The sequence below is a fragment of the Mus musculus genome, chromosome 11 (assembly GCF_000001635.26).
Source record: "Mus musculus strain C57BL/6J chromosome 11, GRCm38.p6 C57BL/6J".
In the NCBI taxonomy this organism is placed as follows: Eukaryota; Metazoa; Chordata; class Mammalia; order Rodentia; family Muridae; genus Mus; species Mus musculus.
This window is the reverse complement of record NC_000077.6, coordinates 67,324,674-67,344,326: the sequence shown is the minus strand read 5'-3', so window position 1 is coordinate 67,344,326 and position 19,653 is coordinate 67,324,674. Positions and strand designations below refer to the sequence as shown.

The following is a 19,653-nucleotide window of genomic DNA, read 5'->3' as shown; positions in this document are numbered from 1 at the left end:
CCTTCATGAGGAAGAAACTGAAAAGAACAAAACTCTATTTTTTTCTCACAAATATTCTATAGTCTATTCCCCCCTCCTTTTCTGGGAGAAACCACCTAATTTCTTGTCTCAGTGTGAAGTCAGTGATGCTTGGTCTAAGTTTACTGAGTAGCTATCTTTTCTATTTAGCCTCTGAAACTTAATCTTTATTCAGCTTTGGGAGAAATAGTCCCTCTCTTTTCCTTACACTCTGTCACTTGGCCTCTCTGTATGAGGTTAGCAGGAGTGCATATTTGGATCAGGGAGGGAAGGCAAGAAAGCCCCTTTTTCAGATCTATATCCATCCATAGGTTCCTCAAATAATGTCTTGGCATTGTTGCTAAGTAACATTGTCCCTAAGAGACTCTTAGAGATACCCTGGTCAGACTCAAAGAAAATCATTTTGTCATTCAAATTTAAATTGTGCTCATTTATTACAATTCTCAGCCCAAAGTATAACTAGACATTAACTCTTATACTGTTATGTAATTATCTACTGAATGATTATCTTGCATTCATTTTAAATTAAATAAATTAATTACTAAAAGCTTGTACTTAAATGGTCAATATTTTAAAACTGTGTCTTGGACAATTGTTTAATGTACCACATCTATTAGTAAAGAGAGCATGAAAGGACTGGGAACCTTGGAAGTTGGTACAGGCTCTTCTGTATCCATATGGGGAACAACTTCTGTAGTTTCCCAAATGATTAGACACAGAGGCTGGCTGTAGCAGTACACTCCCACATCCTAGCATATGGGGATTTGAGGCAGGAGGATCACAAGTTTGGGTCATGCTGGGCTATATACTGAATTCTAGGCTAACTTAAACTATGAAGTCCTTTCTTAGACAAATAAGCATAGTTATTGCATGGCTATAACACCAACTGGAAAAGACTCAAGGACACCATGTGACCCTGCATTTTTATTCCTAGGTGTATATTCTTGTCACTGACAACAGATAAGTACAAAAAAAATTGCATACTCAGGGAATTCTATTCACAGGATAATCCTATTCACAGAATCCAGAAAGTGGAGATTGTCCAAATACCCACAGACTGGTGACAGCAGAGACAAGGTGAAGATGACCCATGCAGTGAGATATTATTGTCTCTAGAAAGGAATCAAGAACTGATACTGCTACATCATGCACAGACCTTGAAAATATCACGCCTGAGTGAAAGACCCTCTCATATATGATTCCATTTCTATGAAAAGGCCAAACACACCCTCAAGCTAGCCTCAGCTCTACAGGAATTCTCAAGTTCATAGTCACATACGTCCTTGTAGTAAACTCTTGGTGTTACTCCTAAGTTATACCAAGGTTACAGAAACCCTGGCCAGCTTCAAGAAAATAGTCCACAGAGATGGAAGGTAGATCAGAGGTTGCCAGGCTCTGGGGACAGGAATGGTGAGAGACTGCTTATGGATTACGGGGGTGATAAGATGTTCTTAAATTAGATAGTAGTGATGATTGCCCAGCATTACAAACATACATACCCACTGGATTTTTAAGTACTAATTTTATTGCATTTCAATTACATCTTAATTTAAAGAAAATCATTGAACAATGAGTTACTGACTACCTTGTCCACTTAGGGTCCATCTTACCTCCATGGAGCTTCAAGAGGAGCACTGAGAGTAGGAGGAAGGAAAATAGAGGCGAGAGCCTAAAGCTCATGTTGGGCCGTCTGATGTATGAGCAGCTTTAGGGTGTGAGTGATTGCACAGAGCTTCCATGAGAGAAAGAGAACCTTACCTGCTTCTGCTCCTGCGTAGTTGGAAAAGAGGAAGGACAACAACTTCAGGGAGGACTTCTGGTACAGCCCCACCACGGTCTCATTCAGTGGGTCCTTGTTCTTATCCAGCCAGCCAGCGATGTTGTAATCCACAGTGCCCGCATAGTGCACCAGGGAGAAGTGGGCTTCGGCCTTGCCTTTGGTGGGTTTAGGCTTCTGGAAGTTGTTGGACTTTCCCAGGTGCTGGTCATACAACTTGTTCTTGAAGGAGGTGTCTGTGGCCTTAGGGAACATGCACTCCTCTTCCAGGATGGAGAAGATGCCCATTGGCTAGAAGGAGGATGACAGAGATGGTATCTTTACAGTCGAGAAGTGAGGCTAGTGGCTCCAAGGATGGAGAAAGCAAAGAGAAATCTTTTGGTGCCACCACTGTGCTGCTGGGAGCACTGGACTGTGAGCCATGAGAACAAGGTTCCTGGTATGATGTAGTAACAGGACAGAGGTAGATACAAAGAGCAGGCTCTTATTGGGTAGATTAATCTAAAACTAATAATCATTCTGTTTTAGACCCTCAAGCATTGGAATTACAGGAATGTATCCCCTGACCCAGTATCAAAGTCCTTAATAAAAGTTAACATCATTCCTTCTTTTCACAGTAACTTTCCACTAAGAATAGCAATGCCCCTGGTCTCTGCTCTTTGAATTTTAGAGCATGTCAGTAGGTAAGAGATGCCACAATGCATGTGCAGAATCCACTGACATGCTTGTGGTTTTATATTTTAACCCCTCAGTCACCTCCTTAGGTGTTAGAACAGTTCTGAGTGCTTTCTGAGTCTCCCTCTTTCCAATCTTACTCTCTCTGCAAAGAGGAATTCAGCTGTCTGAAAGGGAGAGGGATTAGAGATGCCCATCTATGAGCATCTATGAGCAGAGAAGAGGCAGAGAAGAATGTGAGGGTACCAACCACGGAGGAAGCAACCCCTACCTTCTCAATGAGCTCGATGCAGGCCGCCAGGTCCATCCCGAAGTCAATGAACTCCCACTCGATGCCTTCCTTCTTGTACTCCTCCTGCTCCAGCACGAACATGTGGTGGTTGAAAAACTGTTGCAGTTTCTCATTGGTGAAGTTGATGCACAGCTGCTCCAGGCTGTTGAACTGGGTGCAAATATGAAAGAGTTTAAGTCTGAGAAATCTATGGGAATGAATTTGGGACCAGAGCTAAGCAGACAGAAAAAGCCAGTCATTTGCCCAAACAGCTCACATCAAAGATCTCAAAGCCAGCGATGTCCAAGACCCCGATGAAGTACTGCCGGGGCTGCTTGGTGTCCAGCTGCTGGTTGATGCGGGTGACCATCCATAGGAACATCTTCTCATAGACAGCCTTGGCCAGGGCACCCACTGAGTTGGTCACCTTGAGAAAGGACCATCCACTTAATGTTCACATTAAATCATTAGTCCACACTCATTAGTTTTGTTAAGTTGAAGCATCAAATTGACATCATGATGGTCAAAAGTAATTGAGTGTTGCCAATTTCACATCATGCGGTATCTTATTAACTATTTTTAAAACATCTGTCTTCCTTGTGATATTATTCTTTCTCTGATAACAATTCCACTAAAAACATAGTTTCTTAACAGCCATGGCCATAGCACATGACTCCAGGCATTGTCAAGTTCCAATCAGAGGAGAAGCCTTGATGTAGATTGGATGAATTAGTATCCCCTTATAGGATTTGAAATTGGAATTAAAAGCTGCTGATCTGAATCTCAGGTTGAGAGTAGAAATATGGAAGTGTTAATTTGAGAAATCTGAGGGAGGTCTCAGGCAGGAGGGGCAAAGAAACTTTATTTAGCAAAGACACATTAGAGGAGAGAGATAATAGCATTTGTAGCTGCAAAGGAGTCAGAGAGAGGCTGCTTCGCCTTCATTTCCTGGTTGCCTGCCCCCCTAGCAGGAGTGTGCACGCATGCATTTGCATTCCTTGGGTCCCCCCTGAGATCTAAGGATAATTTCCACCTTGATGCTGAAGCAGTTTCATACAACTTTCTGAATGTAACCAGAAGACAGCTGCAGACATGGTTAGACTAGCAGGCTGTCCTAGTAAAACGGATGCTGAGACTCTATTACCTGCTGGACATTCTGTCCTTTGGTGACATACTCATTTCCAACCTTCACTCTTGGACAGCACAGGCCTTTCAGCATCTCTGCAGAATTCAGTCCCATCAGGTATCCAGCTTTGTCAGCCACTGAAGGAAGAGGAGACATGGTGTTATAGAAAACAGAAGCCATTAGGCTGTCCAGCTAGCCCAGGCTCCTCCCAGAAAAATGTCTTTCAATCATTTGTGATGTCTCTGTATTCTTCTTTCTGTAACAGGCATGGACTTGTCTGTAAAACCTCATCCCATCAAACAGGGGTCTTTTGCTATCAAGAGCTTCTAAACTAGATGCAAGCTTTGTAAATAGTAAGCTTGGCATTTTTTCTTCCTTTTTCTATTTCCTATGGTGTCGAGGATGTCTACTATGCTCTACTACTGAGCTACATGCCCAGACAATATGCATCTTGACTGATTTTTTTACCTACTAATTTTCAACTTCATAAACACATTTGTCATCTGGGAACAGTGGTACACTCCTTTAATCTCAGCACTTGGGAGTAAATGACGGGCAAACCTCTGAGTTCAAGGTCAGCCTGGTCTATATAGCAAGTTCCAGGACTGGTAGGACTACATAGAGAGAGCCTGTCTCAAAACAACAACAACAACAACAAAACCCAAACCAAAAAGCATATTAGTTATATTGTAACACCTGTAGATCCCACCAACCATGAGTTGAAAATGCTAAGAGAAAGAATTAAGTCTGAGCTTGTTAGATTGCCTAGCAGGTAAGGGTGTTTGCTCCAGACCCAATAACCTGAATTTGAGCCCTAGGACTCACACAATAAAAGGAGAGAACTGAATTCTGCAAGTTGTTCTCAAACCTCACCACATGGACCCTGGAGTACAACTTCCTCACATCCCCCCAAATAAATGTAATACTTAAGAAACCATGCATTGCCAGTGACAGTGACTCACACCTTTAATCCCAGCACCTAGGAGCCAGGTGGAGCACTGTTAACTTCAGACCACCATGGTCTATAGAGTGAGTTCTAGACTAGCCAGGGATCCTGTCTCAAAACAACAACAACAACAACAACAACAACAACAACAACAACAACAACAACAGCAGCAGCAGCAGCAGCAGCAGCATTGCATCTGTCCTGAGCAATATAGCATGACTATTTACATGGTAGTAGATGTCAAAGTTATCTGGAGATAATTTACAGTACATTGGAGGGTATACATCAGTGCACAGAAACTACCACCGTTTATACAGGAGAGTTCACCTACAGATGGCTTTTGTATGTGCCGGTTAGTTTCTGTTAGCTTGACACAAACTAGAAACTCCTTGGAAGTAGTTACCTCAAAGGAGGCTTTGCCTTTGTCAGATCAGTCATGGGATGGGGCATTTGCTTGATTACAAACTGATGAAGAGTGTCTGTGGCTTATATAGTTTTCCAAATGCAAATCTTCCACATCCTTTTCTTTCCCCTGTAGCCAAAGTGGACCAGCCCTCTTCCTCAGTTCCCACCACATTATTTCTCTTGTATCCTTACTTACCTCAGTGTGTCCCTCTTTCTCCACATCTTTCAGAATCCTACCCATCCTTCACAGCCCAATTCACTGTCCCCTACTCCAAGAAGCTTTTCACCGTTATCTTGGGGCAGGCATGATTCCTGTTCTGAACTCAGTATCTCTTCCCATCATGTACCACTGATGGCTCCCAAGACATGTGTCCCTGGAGCACATCTTGTATAATCCTCTATTGAGTGTAGGTGGGATCTAGGAATATGGTGGGCTATTATACCCATGGTAATGCTGCTCATCAGATGGCTTTAAGTTGACAAATGGGAGATAAATTCAGGCAGATAGAAACCAATCAGGTGAGACTCAACAGCATGCTGATAAGGTCATTTAGATCTTCCTAACAGTTAAGCCATGGCTAGAGAGCCTTCTTGATGCCTCCAGACTTAACCAATCCTGAACCTTACACTTTGGGGATAGAATCAACAGGAAGAATTTGTAAGGTTGACCCACAATTATTCACTCTTTGTAAAGGAATATTTTAGGTTGCATGTGAGAGAAGAGAGGTCCAAAGAATAGGCCGTACAGTGTGGTAAGAGTTCTGTTGCCTTTCTTTTCTTCCTATTTCTCTCAATTTTACTTCTAGGATTTCAGTGGGTATGGCAGGGTGTGGCTTTACGTGTAATGAAGAGTGTGTGTTTCATCAGCCAGGTTGAGAATTACTAAGCGGGAGATTTGGTCACCAGTTTTTGCTTCAGGGTCAAGTTCAGCAGATGTCAGGGTGGGAGCAATAAGAGGGAGACAACTCGACACTCTTTTTAGCGGAGGTTGTTCATATTAAGCTCACATTATCAGGACAGTATTCTGGGCATTGGTGTTAGTATGCACAGAGAGAAAGTGAAGTTCACTTAGCCATAGTCTTCTGCTCAAGTCCACCTCAAAGATCAGGCATGTCTTGAGAGTAGATGATGATTTGACACCATAAATCTTAATGAAATGAGTGGACTGGTTTAAGACATGAATTCAGGACAAACCTTGGACAACTCAAATGCAGGGCATATAATTTTGGAAGAGCAGCAACATGTATCTCACACAGCCTAGGCTTGGGACACACGTGAACATGGGTAAGGAATCAAATCCCCCCTCTCTCCCTGCTCAGAGGCAGTTACCTTCCGTGCCATCTGGCTCAGCCTGCTCCTCTCTCTGCTTCTGTTTGAACTTCATGTTCCCATAATGCATCACAGCCCCTGTCAGCTTGTAGATCCCAACTTTCTCCTCCGGGCTAAAGCCCAGGATGTCAATGGCATTCTAAAAGGAAGAGAAGGGGCTCAAGGATCCGTACTGTGTATCAGACGAGACAGCATTTGCTCACACGAGTGGGTGAATGTGTGTGATGTGTCAAGTTTAGAGCTAAAATCTGGTTTTATAAATATGTTTGTTTAGGTGAGTGGAGATTACGGGAAGAAAATGGAGTATTTATTTTCTTTTATTAGATAAGAACTAGCTGTAACCTCTCCCACTACATATAAATGAGGTGATTTTCTGGATGAGGGTATTGAAGCCACCGTATGATACTGAAGGAAGAAAATTGCAGTGATAGAGGGATATTTCCAAAAGTTTCAGTTTGTTGTTATAACATGGGAATCCCAGTATGGCCAGTCATTTAATAAATTTACTGCAGAATATTAAAACCTGGAAGGGAAGGTCAGCAGAGATATTACCAACTTCCAGATGATCTAAGGACACATTTTTGTAGAACCCCTCTTTTATATAAGATATTGGGTGAGGTGCTATCCATATGTTATAAAGTCTGCATGAATACCTTGTAGGTTTATATTATGTATATGTGGAAGTATAACTATATGTGTGTATGTACACCCTTCATGTCCACATACTTTGTAGATATGCAGGCTTATGGGTGAAGAAGTAGGGTTCTCTGAGGGTGAGAACCTACCCAGGGTCCTACAGAGAGGATGCCATGGGATGGGGGCTAGAGCTAGTCTGGATCCAGATTTTGCTGACTTGGTTTCAAAACTATTTTGCCCATCTTCTTACTATAAAGCCTAATAAAATGATAAGTAATAAATGATTTTTAAAAATGTTCTTCTCTGGGGTGTGCACATTGATTATGTAGTAGGTTTTCAGCCCACACATGTCCTTTGGTGGAGCTGAAACACATCTGGACATGTCTGAATTGGTAGGATAGACCAAATGAGTCAGGGGGATGATACTGAAGAAGTGAGACACTCCTAGAATGACACTCCACTGTGGGGATGAAGAGCCCGTGAAAGGATCTAGCAAAAAATGAAGGGTCATGGGGCCATGGTAGTCATCCTTGAGTTCACATCTTACCTCAGTGGTCCCTAGCAAGTTTTATTGAGCTGTTGCAGGAGATTGAGAGGCCCTTTCATTAATTTCTAGAAGGGATGAGTAGAAAGTGTTACTTTTTGGGGAACCTCTTGGGAACACAATCCCCAAAAGGCATTCTTCTCCTAGGCTATTAACTGCCACTCAAGAGAAATGCCACCAATAGTGAGAACAGTGGAAGAGTGAAGGTGTAGACATGAGAGACCTTTGGTGTGATGGGCCCTCATCTGTGGATTCAACCAACAACAACTAAAACTATTTGAGGGGAAAGTTCACTGCACTAAGCATGTTATACAAGCTTTTCTATTTTCCAGATATTTTGATGTTGGATATGATGTTGTAATCTATAAAGTTCATGTTTGAGAACTGGGAAATTTTTTTAAAGGCAAAACAACCTGATAATTTTAAGAGTAAGTTTATGCTTTTGTGTTGGGTCATATCCACAGCTGCCTTTGGCCACATGCATGATCTACGCTCATGCCTATACAATGCAACTGTGTATCATTTACACTGACTTAAGCAGTGTAGTCTATAAGAGTCCTTAAAGTACACAGGTGAGCGAGGGCAAAGAGTATGACACTCCACAGAAAGAATGTGAGTGTCCAAGGATCAAGATGCAAGGATTGGCAGAAAACTAATTTGCCATCGACACCGTAGGAGATCCTTCCTCTGGGGCTGAAGCACCAGTTTTTAATCTGATTCTTCTTCGTGTTCACACACTGAAGCCTGGGGAAACCATTATCTTTGGCTTATTCGATCATGAACATTTTCTACTTGCTTTAGACAATGAGTTCTACCTGGAAACATCACAGAATAAAGCTAAGGATGACGGGTGCTAGATGGGCCCTGCTGAAGGATAAGATTCATTTCTGTAGCCTCTGAAGCTTCTATGAGAGTGGAGCCAAGAAAAGCGGAGATGAACTCCACTCCTGGTTGGGCACACTTGGGTTTAGACATGTTTCCATTTACAGACAGACCTTCAGGCAAGTTGTGTAGTTTCTTTTAGGACTCTAAGAGTCAGTTTTCCACATCCATAAAATGGGGAAATGGTGATATACATGTCAAAGATGCTTTTAGGACTTAACTGAATTGTAAAAGTAAAGCTAGTTGTCTCTGTGATGTGCTCGACACATTTAGTTATTACTGTTAACGTGATTAGATCTGCAGGGCATCCCTACAGATAAAGCTTACATGTCTGCCCCGTGTGCTGAGGATGGTGCCTGGGATGAGTCTAGGATAAAGGTAGAAAGGAAAATGAAGATTCCACTGCAGAGTGGAGGGTCTCTTTTTGCCCTTTTTGTACTTTTCTGCAATATGAAGACTTCCAACAGATGTCCACACACATTATGAATGCAAAAGAGATTTATATCAAAATGGTAGAGAGTAGAACTGGTAGCCTGCCTTGTAGAACTTTGTGGATCCCATTTTGAAGCATTGCAATTTGGTGGGGGGGGGGGCAATCTGTGAGTCCAATCAGGTTAGTATCTCTGCATTCCCCATTTTCCCATGAGCTTGCTAAGATGCCCCTCAGCTCACAAACTCTGTATTACTCTATGCAAACAAATAAATACGTGCTTACATCAGTGGCCAACAATTCCTCGCTGTCATCGATGCTAGCTACTGTGACCTCTCCTTGGCTCACGAAAGGGAAGTCGAAGGGGTTGGTTGAAATCAGAAGCAAGTCTGTAAAAGATAGAGAGCCTTTAACACCTCAGGCAGTGTTAAGTCTGGGTACCATTCTCACTACTGGTCAAGAAGCTAAGAACACCTCTGAGCTTACCAATTAGTTCTGGCTTCTTATTTGACATGATTTGATAAAAAATGTGATAGCTTCTTTCACTGGATAACTGGAATGTCACTCTGGATTTTTCCAGGAGATCTAAGGTAACAACAACAACAATCATATGATTGCAAAATCTTTAGAGGCACATTTAGCTAAGCATTGTTTTTGTGCATTGTGTAGACTCACAGGTTTCGATGTCCGCTGATGCTAGCTTCCCTGTGGCTCCAAAGTGGATCCGAATGAACTTCCCCTGTCCAACAACAGGTTGACGAACAAGTTACTTTTGCTGCCTCTGATTCTCTGAGAGATGCTACCATCCATGAGTAGGAAGTGGGTAGAGGGGCATGGCTGGGAGAGATGGCAGAAGCACAGATACTTTCTTCCTCTCTGGTTCCCTGACACCCATGTTCCCAGACTGGGTCCTCCAAGGTTCTGAGAATTCTGCTCAAAGTGCTGACCCTGCTCCTGCAACTGTGGGGAAGCCTGCAGGCTCATTTTCTGATTTCTCTGCTTGGGTCACATCAAGGATTGATGGATTGCCTCCTTCACTCGCTGACTCTCTGCTTGGAACTGTGTCTGTGTTAATTGTCTCATCTCTGTGTTCTCACACTCTTCCTAACACCTTAGAATCCATAAAAGCTGTCTTCCTGGTTTCTGTTTTGCCTCTAGAGGCTACTTCTAAGATTTCTCACCTCAGTTTTACATGCTATTTCCTAATGGCAAATCCATCTTCCAGGCTCAGCCCCAGGCCAGTCTCCCTATCTCCCAAATGAACAACTCAGGTTCCGTGTTATCCCTTCTTTCTCTCTCTCTCTCTCTCTCTCTCTCTCTCTCTCTCTCTCTCTCTCTCTCTTTCAAACACACACGCGTATATAAAACACTATATGCAAAATGTGAAATAAACAAACTATTTATGTGTTATTTATATGACATAGTTGTAAAATTGTATCGATGTATAATTTAGAAGAGTAGCATGCACATTGTATGTACTTTTTTCTTACACTGGTGCACTTAACTGGCCCTCTCCTATACTGTGAGTTCATCTGAGGGCAAAAGTCTTGCCGTTTTTATTTCCTTATACATTCTGCAATGTGTTCAGTTCTTAAAAGTTTTTCAGAGTTTCATGAATAATCTATGAAAAGCTAGAGAAGTCCTCAGAAAAGGACAATGGATGTCACCCCTTAGCCTGGAATGGTTAGTCTGGATGAGAGTAGACAGATGTGATTGTGACTCTGAGTCAGATGAAAAGGCCTCATGACTAAGAGTGTACTGATGCAAAGTTCCCAAAGGCATTGCCTTCACTAAAGGTCCACACAATAAGCAACCTGACCTGGGTGTGTAGAACAGCCACCCTCTGACTGCTCGTTCCTTTGGCTAGGACAGTTAAATAGAGGAATGAGTGTTTATTAATGTGCAAGCATGGGAGTAAATAAGTTGAGCTCATCTTAAATGAAATTCTGGACGTTGGACTATATCTTTCAGTATTGGTAATACCAAGCCATTCTAGTTTCTAGTCTCCTTTCCTGCCCTCACTCACTGGCCCCTCCTCCCAGGGTCTCCTGACCTGGATGGAGGAGGTCAAGTTTGCTAATTTAAGTCATACTGAAGTTTCTGTGGCTAAGTCAACCAACTTTTTCGTTAAAAAAAAAATACTTCAAATCACAAAGCATGACTCCAATTGCCTGTTACCCCAGCATCATGGGTAATACATAGAACACCGCCAAGATGATCCTGAGAGGTTGCTGCCTAGGACTGTGGCTGAAACCAAAAGCATCCAGTTCAGTGAGAAACCCTATCTCGAGGGAAATAGAAAGTGATAAAGATGATATCTTGTTGTAGCCTCCTCAAATGTGCATATGGACACTTGCAGAGAAATTTAAAAAGAAAATACACTCTTCCACCTACAGAGGCCAATTTGATATAAATGATTTCTCCTTACTTGTGGAGCCTGACTGAGTCTCAGTGACTTCAGCCTACTGTGAAGGGGTGTTCACTAGCTAAAGGGAGTTGGTTAAATCTTTTTTTTTTTTTTTTTGGCCAGGAATAAGCCAAAACCTTTCTAACTCCTCTTGGATCAATTGATCTGAATTTTGTAAGGGTAGACCAAGGCTCAGTGTATCTTAGCATCTGTAGCAAATTTTCCTGTCTAGAATTTAACAGATGGGTGTAATTGGGTTGGGAGTTGAAAACCCATCTGGGACTTACAAATCTGGAGGAGTTGTCGTTCCTCACGGTCTTGGCGTTTCCAAAGGCCTCCAGCAGGGGGTTGGCTTGGATGATCTGATCCTCCAGCGTTCCCTAGTAACAAGTCAAGAGAGGAATGGGGAGAACCTGGGCTATCTTCTGGGATGGGTGTTTGGTGGATGGAAACTGCGTGCTCTGGGCAGAGTCCTAAGAGGGATATCACCCCTGACTAGTTGTCAGTTCTGATGTGTGGATAGCCCTCCAGAGGAGTTTCAGGGTTCCCCTCCTGGAGAGTCTTTTGTTAGGGTAGCCTTGGAGTGACTTCTGGCTGTGGCAGACTCCAGGCTGGAACATTGTTCCCTCTGTTTCCACAAGCTTCCTTTTCTAGTGATGCTTCATCATAAATCATGTTTTGTTTTGTTTTGTTTTGTGAACATGCACATCAGTAAAACAGGAGAAGGTGCACCTGAGACCTAGTCAGCAAGGAATCCTAAGTCTAGAGTCTCACGAGCCTTGTTAAGAAGTCCTCTCGGTGATTCTGGAGTGTGTCCCCTTTTGAAAACCCATGGTTCTCCTAATCATTCCCTTAAAGGGCGCTGTGAAGTTGTTCAAGACCACTCAGCTGTTGCTCATGGAGTTGGTGCTAGGTAGACACAGGTCTGCACAGACAGGACCACCTCATATGTGACTGTGACTTAGACATGTATCTTGGTCTTTGTTCAGTTTCCCGGCACGCCTAAAACCTTTGGGGTTTCTGAAGTTATGTGGTGTGGTGTGGTATAGTAATGATATGATATGGTGTTATATGTGTTGCAGCTGAGCTGAAGCCTCAGGACAAGGGCTTCACATGATTAGAGGCTTGGAGGTTTAGGGGGAGAGAGAGTGAAGTCTGAGCTGGTCACTGATCGCTAGCTAATGGAACCCCTGTGAGGATCCTTAACCAGAGGGGTTTAGAGAGATTCTAGATTGATGAACCAAGGGAGGGCCTGGAAGGTGACAGGCCTATAAAGGGCATTGCAACTCCTGACTTCTCTTCCAATATAGTAATCTGTGCATCTCTTCCCTCTGAGTGTTCCTGAGTTTTATCCTTTATGATAAATTAATCAATGTAAGGAACATAGCTCCCATTCTGTGAGCCACTTTAGCCACAGAGAAGATGGCAGGAACTCTTGACTTTTAAGAAGTTGGCTAGAAGTACAGGTTGTAGGAACTGGGGCTTGGGAGTCTGAGCCTTTAACTTGTGGGATGTGATGTTATGTCCCTGAAGGTAGTGTCAGAATTAAATTGAGCTGTAGGATCTTGGTTGGCATTTTCAGAGAACTGGAGGATACTTCAGTTATAGAAAAATGTGTACACAATGGTATGAAAGTTTTTCTATATAAAACCACAAAGGGACCAAAAAAAATCTGGTCCTATTGAGCTATCTCTTTTGAGTGTGCATCTCTCATACCTTTGATATGCACCTAATATTTCAGGTATATTTATTCTAACAAGCCTTTGGTACCATAGTACTCCTTACCTGCATTTTGCCCGGCTGCTGCTCTTTCTTCTTGTCCCCGGTGACTGCAATTGTTGCAAAGTATTGGATGACACGCTTCGTGTTCACTGTCTTTCCAGCCCCAGATTCTCCACTGTCAATTAAAAATAAATGGGATTAAAAAGAAGTAGAAGAGGAGGTGCGGGCTCTAAAACCATTGTGGTGTGAACATGGGCTAACTCACGTGATCAAGATGGATTGGTTATCTCGATCTAGAGAAACAGAAAAAAAAAAAACAAATCAATCGCATAAGTAACAGAACAGGTAGATTAAGAAACAGGCAACCCTTCCAGGACTCCCAGAACACAAGCTCTGACTTTGCTGTCTGCTAGGGGTGAGGCATAGGCATGTCAAAGCATCATGGGGGAGTTTATGCAGATTCCTTGAAAGTGGGATGCTGGACATGGGCAGGAGCCTGGAAATGAATATGGAGCCCCACCGTGTAAAGGGTATTTATGTCTGTAGATCTGCACTCCTTGCTGGAGTGTTCTCATATTGCTTTTAACAAGGGAAGCAATATGAGCTATTGAGAGGCCACACGTTTTAGCTGATTGAATGCCATTTCAATTTTTTGGTCTAGGTTTTCTACCTGCATAAAGTGATTTTTTTCATTTATGAGAGCATGTGAGCCAAATTGTAGCACTCAAAAATTTTTATATTGAAGATCTAACCCTCAGGACCTCAGAACATGACCTCATTTGGAAATAAAATATAAATGAGACTCCGATGTTATTAAAGATGGGGTCAGACTGGCACAGGCTGAGACCTGATCCATATCACTGTGTCCTTGTAACACGGGAACAAATGAAGACATGTGCTCATAAAGACAACACCACATCACTGTGTCTCTGAAGAATGAGAAAAAATGAAGGCGTATGCACATGGAGAGAACACCGGGGCAAGGGAAGGCAGAGAGGAAGGGGACATCTCTACAAGCCAAGCAACACCAAAAGTCACCTACAAAGCACAGAAGCAGGGTGAACAAGTCGAACATATCTTCTCTCATGATCCTTACAAAGAACCAACCCCAATGATGTCTTTGATTTCAGACCATTAGCTTCTGCAACAGTGAGGCAAATGTATTTCTCATTAAGATGCCCAGCCTGTAGCTTTGTATCACAGTGGCCAAAGCAAAGCCGATACGAACAACGATGTGACTCTTCCCTTTAACAGTGTAAATTCGATTCGTGTAGAAGAAAGGCATTGGAGAAATGGTGAGGACTGTAAAGGTGCCATTTGCTTCTTAAGGTAACAGCTGATCGTAACAGCTCACTTCCTCTGTTTGTGGCAAGTCAATTCGGGTGAAAGTTGAGCAGACAAGTGGCGTTGGGCATAGTGATGTGACAATGTCACCACGTACCTACTTCTTGGGAAGGTCAGAGAAGTCTGCTCTATGCATCTCTCCAACTTTGCATTCCCCGAGTGTTTGGGGAGTCTCGTCTAAATGTACCCATAGCAGGGTAAGTTGGGAATATAGAAGAGCAGTGTCCTTGTGTTCTACAATGCACCCCCACCCCCAGAAATGAGCATGGGTTTAGAATGCTTCAGAAAGAACCCCTGGCTTTGCCCTTCACCATGACTACTATAATAAAAGTGCCATGGCTTGGAATATTCACCCCCAAGTCATCTGAGGCTCCCAAGTTCATGCTGGCTGCTACTGTATTGTTTAGATGTGTGGGGTATATAAGGGCCCAAACACTAGGCCAATAATGCCTTACAATCATACAAATCAAAGGCTTCACTTACCTGTTAGCATGAACTGGTAGGCATTGTCAGAGATGGAGAAGATGTGGGGTGGGGCCTCCTGGCGCTTTTTGCCTCGGTAGGCCGCCACCACCTCAGGGTTGTACACCGGCAGCCACTTGTAGGGGTTGACGGTGACACAGAAGAGGCCTGAGTAGGTCTGTGGGAAATTCAAAAGATTAAGGATCTTGTTTTTTCCTCAGAGAGGCAGCAAAATAGAAAGAGGTCAAAAGGCTCTCACATAGATCATCCAGGCTGCATAACGCTCTTTGAGATTGTACAGCACAGCGGGCTCGTGCAGGTGGGTCATCATGGCCATGTCCTCGATCTTGTCAAACTTAGGGGGGTTCATGGGGAAGACTTGGTCACTGTTCAGAGTGAGCTCCTGGGTAGAACGAGGAAAAGCAAGGCGAGGGTGCAGCGTCACTGACCTGTTCTCTCCTGGGGTAGGCGCGGCATAGTGAGATACTGCAGCAGAGTGAGGGCGTTGCCACAACTTAATGGATCATTTCTGTGCCTGGAGATGACCTAGCAATAACTCCCCTTGGTTAACCTGATTCTAGTCTGGTGCCTCCCAGACCAGCCTGGCATTGTGTGTGCCCAGAAGGAATATCTGGTATGTAAAGCTAAAGAGTAGTTGGCCTTCAGAATTGCCAGATAGATCTTAGGATAGCTAAAGTCAAGGGACGTTGTCTTGGTTTAACCTGTTGCTCTGAGTGCTGTGACAAGACAAATGTTAAGGAACTTTTCTTTCTCATGTGTTCTGGGCTTTCCTGCCTCTGTGTCCTGTTCATATCGGCTTCTTTAGAATATCTTCATTGATGTTTTCTCTAGAAAGAAACCCTCAGAGCTCCACTCAGGTGCCCAATCTCATGCCCCATTTCCTTTCACCTGTTTCTTCAAAGCTCTGATAATTGCTTGTATCTCTGCCTGTCATCGTTAAACATTTGGACAGGTACGATGGTTCGTGGTTGAAAAGTATTTGGAGACAATTACTGAATTTCACCTCTCCGAGTTTCTCCCACCTTTCCTTCCTACTGAAGCATATAATTGGCTCCGCACTTCATTCTCGGGAGACACAGAAAGTAGGGCAAAAGAGAGAGCCAAGAAGGTTTTCTGGCTTTTATTCTCCTAAAACTGAAGCCCTTAGAAGAGCTTTGAGGTTAATGGAAGGAGACTGGCTGGTGTAGGTTAAAGTTCATGAGGAAGGAAGGCCCTTCTATCCTATCTGAGCCTACAGAGAGACACCTAAGATGGCCCACAGTGGAGAGAAAGGAGGCCTCTCTATTCTGATAGTTTCGGAACTGACACTCATTTCTGGGTGATCCACCAGAAAGGCAGTGGGTCCAGGGTGACTCTCTGTAAGGTTATGAAAATGGGGCACAGCTCTGAAGCTGGGGACAGCCCCAAAATGACTCAAAGACCAGGGTTATTTTCCCCCCAGTTCAGTGAAAAGAGTTAGAATCAGAGGTTAACTTCAATGATAAAACCTATAAATGAGATCTGTTTGCTGTACTAGCATTAAAACTGGTGTTCGTTCCCAACCCACATCTCTTACATCAGACTGTAAACTTGGAAGAAGTGGGTTCCACAACTGACATAGATTTACAGAGTGACTGACACCACAGCTGAGATCTGGTGGATGTCCAATAAGGATTGAACCAAAGAGTGTGCTGTGATTATCCACTCCTTTGAGCTTGCCCTGTAGGACTCCCTCTTCAGCCAGAGCTTGTACTGAGTGGGCCCAGCAACCAGCACCACTCTCTTTTAAGTAGTCCAGGCTCTTCTACTGTTACCTTCTCTATTCCACCAAAGCAAACACCACCAAATCCTCACAGCCCAAATCCTCAAAGGGAAGAGGCAGAAGGAAAGGCATGGCACTGGCAGCCTTCTCTAGCTCCTCCACCACAGAATGGCAAAACCTAAGTTGTATCCTGTCTCCAGATGGTTCTGGCCCAGCATGCAAGCCTAGCCAGTCCATTCCAGAGGAAAGCTTCGATGCCTACATTATTAAAGATCAACACTCACCCGGTCGTCTAGGGTCTTGACAATGACTTTGTCATTTTCCCTGCTTTGGATCATGCCTTTCACGTACATTTCTTTATCATCCACAGCAAAGCAGGCTTTCTTCGAGTCGAATGGGCGGTTCTGAGCCTCGATCCTCTCCTTCTCTGGTTTTCGGAGGTAGGGAGCGGCTTCTCCAAATATGGCCATCTCTGCGTCTGAACTCATGACTGCAGGGGGCGGAGGGAGGGATGGGGACTGAAAAGATGGGGACTTCTGAGGCTTGAGCTTGGGTAAGTACTTTATTTGCCCCTCCCCTATTCCTATTCAGTGTGTGTGTGTGGGGGGGTGAAGACTCAGGAGCTCTTGGAGCAAACCTGGCTGAGAGATCTACAGCCAGGTCTAGGGGAACATCAGTTGGCCAGTTCAAGGCAGGCAAGTGTTCAGTGAAGAAGGCAAAGCACCTCATGAATGATTCATCCTGCTTGAACTGTGTGACTTCAGTGCTACCCCAGGCCGTTATGTAAATTAGGGAATAGCTTTTGGAGTGCCAATGATACCTAATAGAAAGTTCACACAGCTCAGTGCTCACACACTGACAGGAACATAAAGATTCATTGCACTTGTTTAGGTAACAATGTAACTAACGGAAGACATGCTGACCCAGTGCAAGCAGTTCAAACCTCAACATGTGTTGGATCCCTCTAGGGACCAGTGAAAGCAGCTAGCTGGGCCTCAGCCAGCTACATGAGGATATGGTGAGCTGAAAACTGGCATTCTAGCAAGTTTCCAGGTGATGTGGCTGCTGTTAATCCAGAGTGCTTTCTCTGATAGACACTGTCACTTCATCCTCTTGGTTTAAGCTATCCCATGGCAGGGTTGGGGGGTGTCAGAAAATATGGACTCTCAGACCGTAAGACAACTAAGACAGAATTTGCATGGTATTAGGATTCTCAGGGAGAGTTCTGGACTTACAGAGAGAATAATACTGGGCCTAGAACAACTGCTTACAAAACCCACTTGGGAATAGTAGTACCAGATTGAGATAGTGTTTAATCAACACTTGTCTCAGAACACACTGCACACTGTGTGGGTAACCCCTCCAGCCCCTCTGTCATGCTTTCTAGCAGTCATCTCAGTTTCTTGGCCTTTCTCTTTATGTGTGTATTTTCTCTGCTTACAAGCTAGAAAACTCATTTTAAAGTCCCTGCAGCGGTGACCTTGTTCAGCCACTTGTCTGGGCTCCTGCCTCATCCTATTTAAAATGAAGACACAATTCCTGCCTACCACATCCAAGTGTGGACCATGGACCTGTGACTCCCCTTCCTCCTGTCTGCTCTCTTCCCTCTTTGCATTTTTCCCTCATCTTCTCCTTGTGTTTCCCCAACACATCAACCTTCCTTTCCTTTCTCTCCTCGTTTTCTTTCTGCCCATTCTCCTGTAACTGAAATAAAATATAATTAAAATAAAACGGAATTAAAGCTCACACACACAGTATCCATACTCATCTTCATGTATTCTCTTAAACAGCTAATATTTGAATATCTCTCAAACTCTATGTTTAAAAGCAAGGACAAGCCCATTCTAGTTCTCTCTCCCCATCTGGCCTTTTGGGAACTGCTGTCCATTAGTCGCTGTTAAAATATCTTTTCTGCCATGCTGCAGATGACACCTTCTATGGGGAGACAGATTTCCTTAGCTCTGGGCCTTATTCTGATGGCTTCATTTCAGTTTTATTTTGGCCAGTGGCTCCTGTAAGTGAGCTATGGATCGTGCTTAAGATTTAATGGAAAAAAAACACCCTGGGATTTAATATAGTGTCCTCAAAGAGGGCTGCCAGCCATCACACTGCTTTAAAATGTCTTGGTTATTTCCTAGAGAATGAAAAGAATCATCTTTTTTCCCTTCCATCTCCCTGAAGGGGGTCGCCCTGGTTCTGGCTTAAGGGGGTCGCAGTTCTCTGGCTTAGCAGGCGTTGGACCCCTACGCATTCTTTAAATGAAAATGCAAGGCAGTGGCACTTCCAGTGTGTACCCGATGAGAAATTAGAATTGAGAAAAAGCACGAATTCTTTAAAAGTTACTATCAAATTCCTCATAAGTAACACAGTTTTGAAACATAACTTTTGAAGACTAAGAAATTGCAGAGAACAGCACTCTGGTTTTTGCAATCTCTTCAACGTCTGCTTAATTGCCATGTCTACTGTCAGATTGGTTAAAGCAAATCTATCTATCTATCTCTCTATATATCTATATCTAAAAATGAAGATTGTCTCTTTATACAGTAGTATAATTTAGAGAAGGAAAGAAACAATAAGTGATTGGGCTCATCAAACCATCTTTTAATTATCTATTCAAATAATGTAGCTTATCATGCTTAGATACTTACTGCTTTAAACTTGACAAAATGTAGAGTCTCAAAGGCTACTTGCAATGTGGAACCTGAAAACATCAATATTTTTATTTGATTACATTATAACACATTTGTCTAGCTTGCACTTTAATTTAATTTTACTTTGTTTTGAATCAGAGTAGCCCAGGCTAGTATCATGCCTGTGTGGCAAGTGCATTACCACCGAGCAATCTCTCTAGCCCTTGAATTTTTATTTAATTGATTTTATAGGTCTTCTATGTTTGTTGCCTAGGTGGTAATATATG

At 43.3% G+C, this 19,653-nt stretch overlaps 1 protein-coding gene across 1 annotated transcript in view; it reads right to left on the bottom strand.

Annotated features, from left to right (window-relative positions):
- Myh13 (myosin, heavy polypeptide 13, skeletal muscle) overlaps positions 1-17,224 on the bottom strand; it is a 44,485-nt gene extending 27,261 nt beyond the window's left edge. Inside the window, exons 1-14 of the mRNA NM_001081250.2 lie at positions 17,021-17,224; positions 15,234-15,377; positions 14,996-15,152; positions 13,434-13,461; positions 13,232-13,343; positions 11,734-11,826; positions 9,715-9,778; positions 9,526-9,624; positions 9,325-9,428; positions 6,548-6,686; positions 3,886-4,004; positions 3,019-3,168; positions 2,742-2,912; positions 1,777-2,086 (exon numbers count right to left, since the gene is read on the bottom strand). Of these exons, the coding sequence (NP_001074719.1) occupies positions 1,777-2,086; positions 2,742-2,912; positions 3,019-3,168; positions 3,886-4,004; positions 6,548-6,686; positions 9,325-9,428; positions 9,526-9,624; positions 9,715-9,778; positions 11,734-11,826; positions 13,232-13,343; positions 13,434-13,461; positions 14,996-15,152; positions 15,234-15,377; positions 17,021-17,224 (1,894 nt within the window). The remainder of the gene's footprint in view (positions 1-1,776; positions 2,087-2,741; positions 2,913-3,018; positions 3,169-3,885; positions 4,005-6,547; positions 6,687-9,324; positions 9,429-9,525; positions 9,625-9,714; positions 9,779-11,733; positions 11,827-13,231; positions 13,344-13,433; positions 13,462-14,995; positions 15,153-15,233; positions 15,378-17,020) is intronic.
- Positions 17,225-19,653: the final 2,429 nt, after the last annotated feature.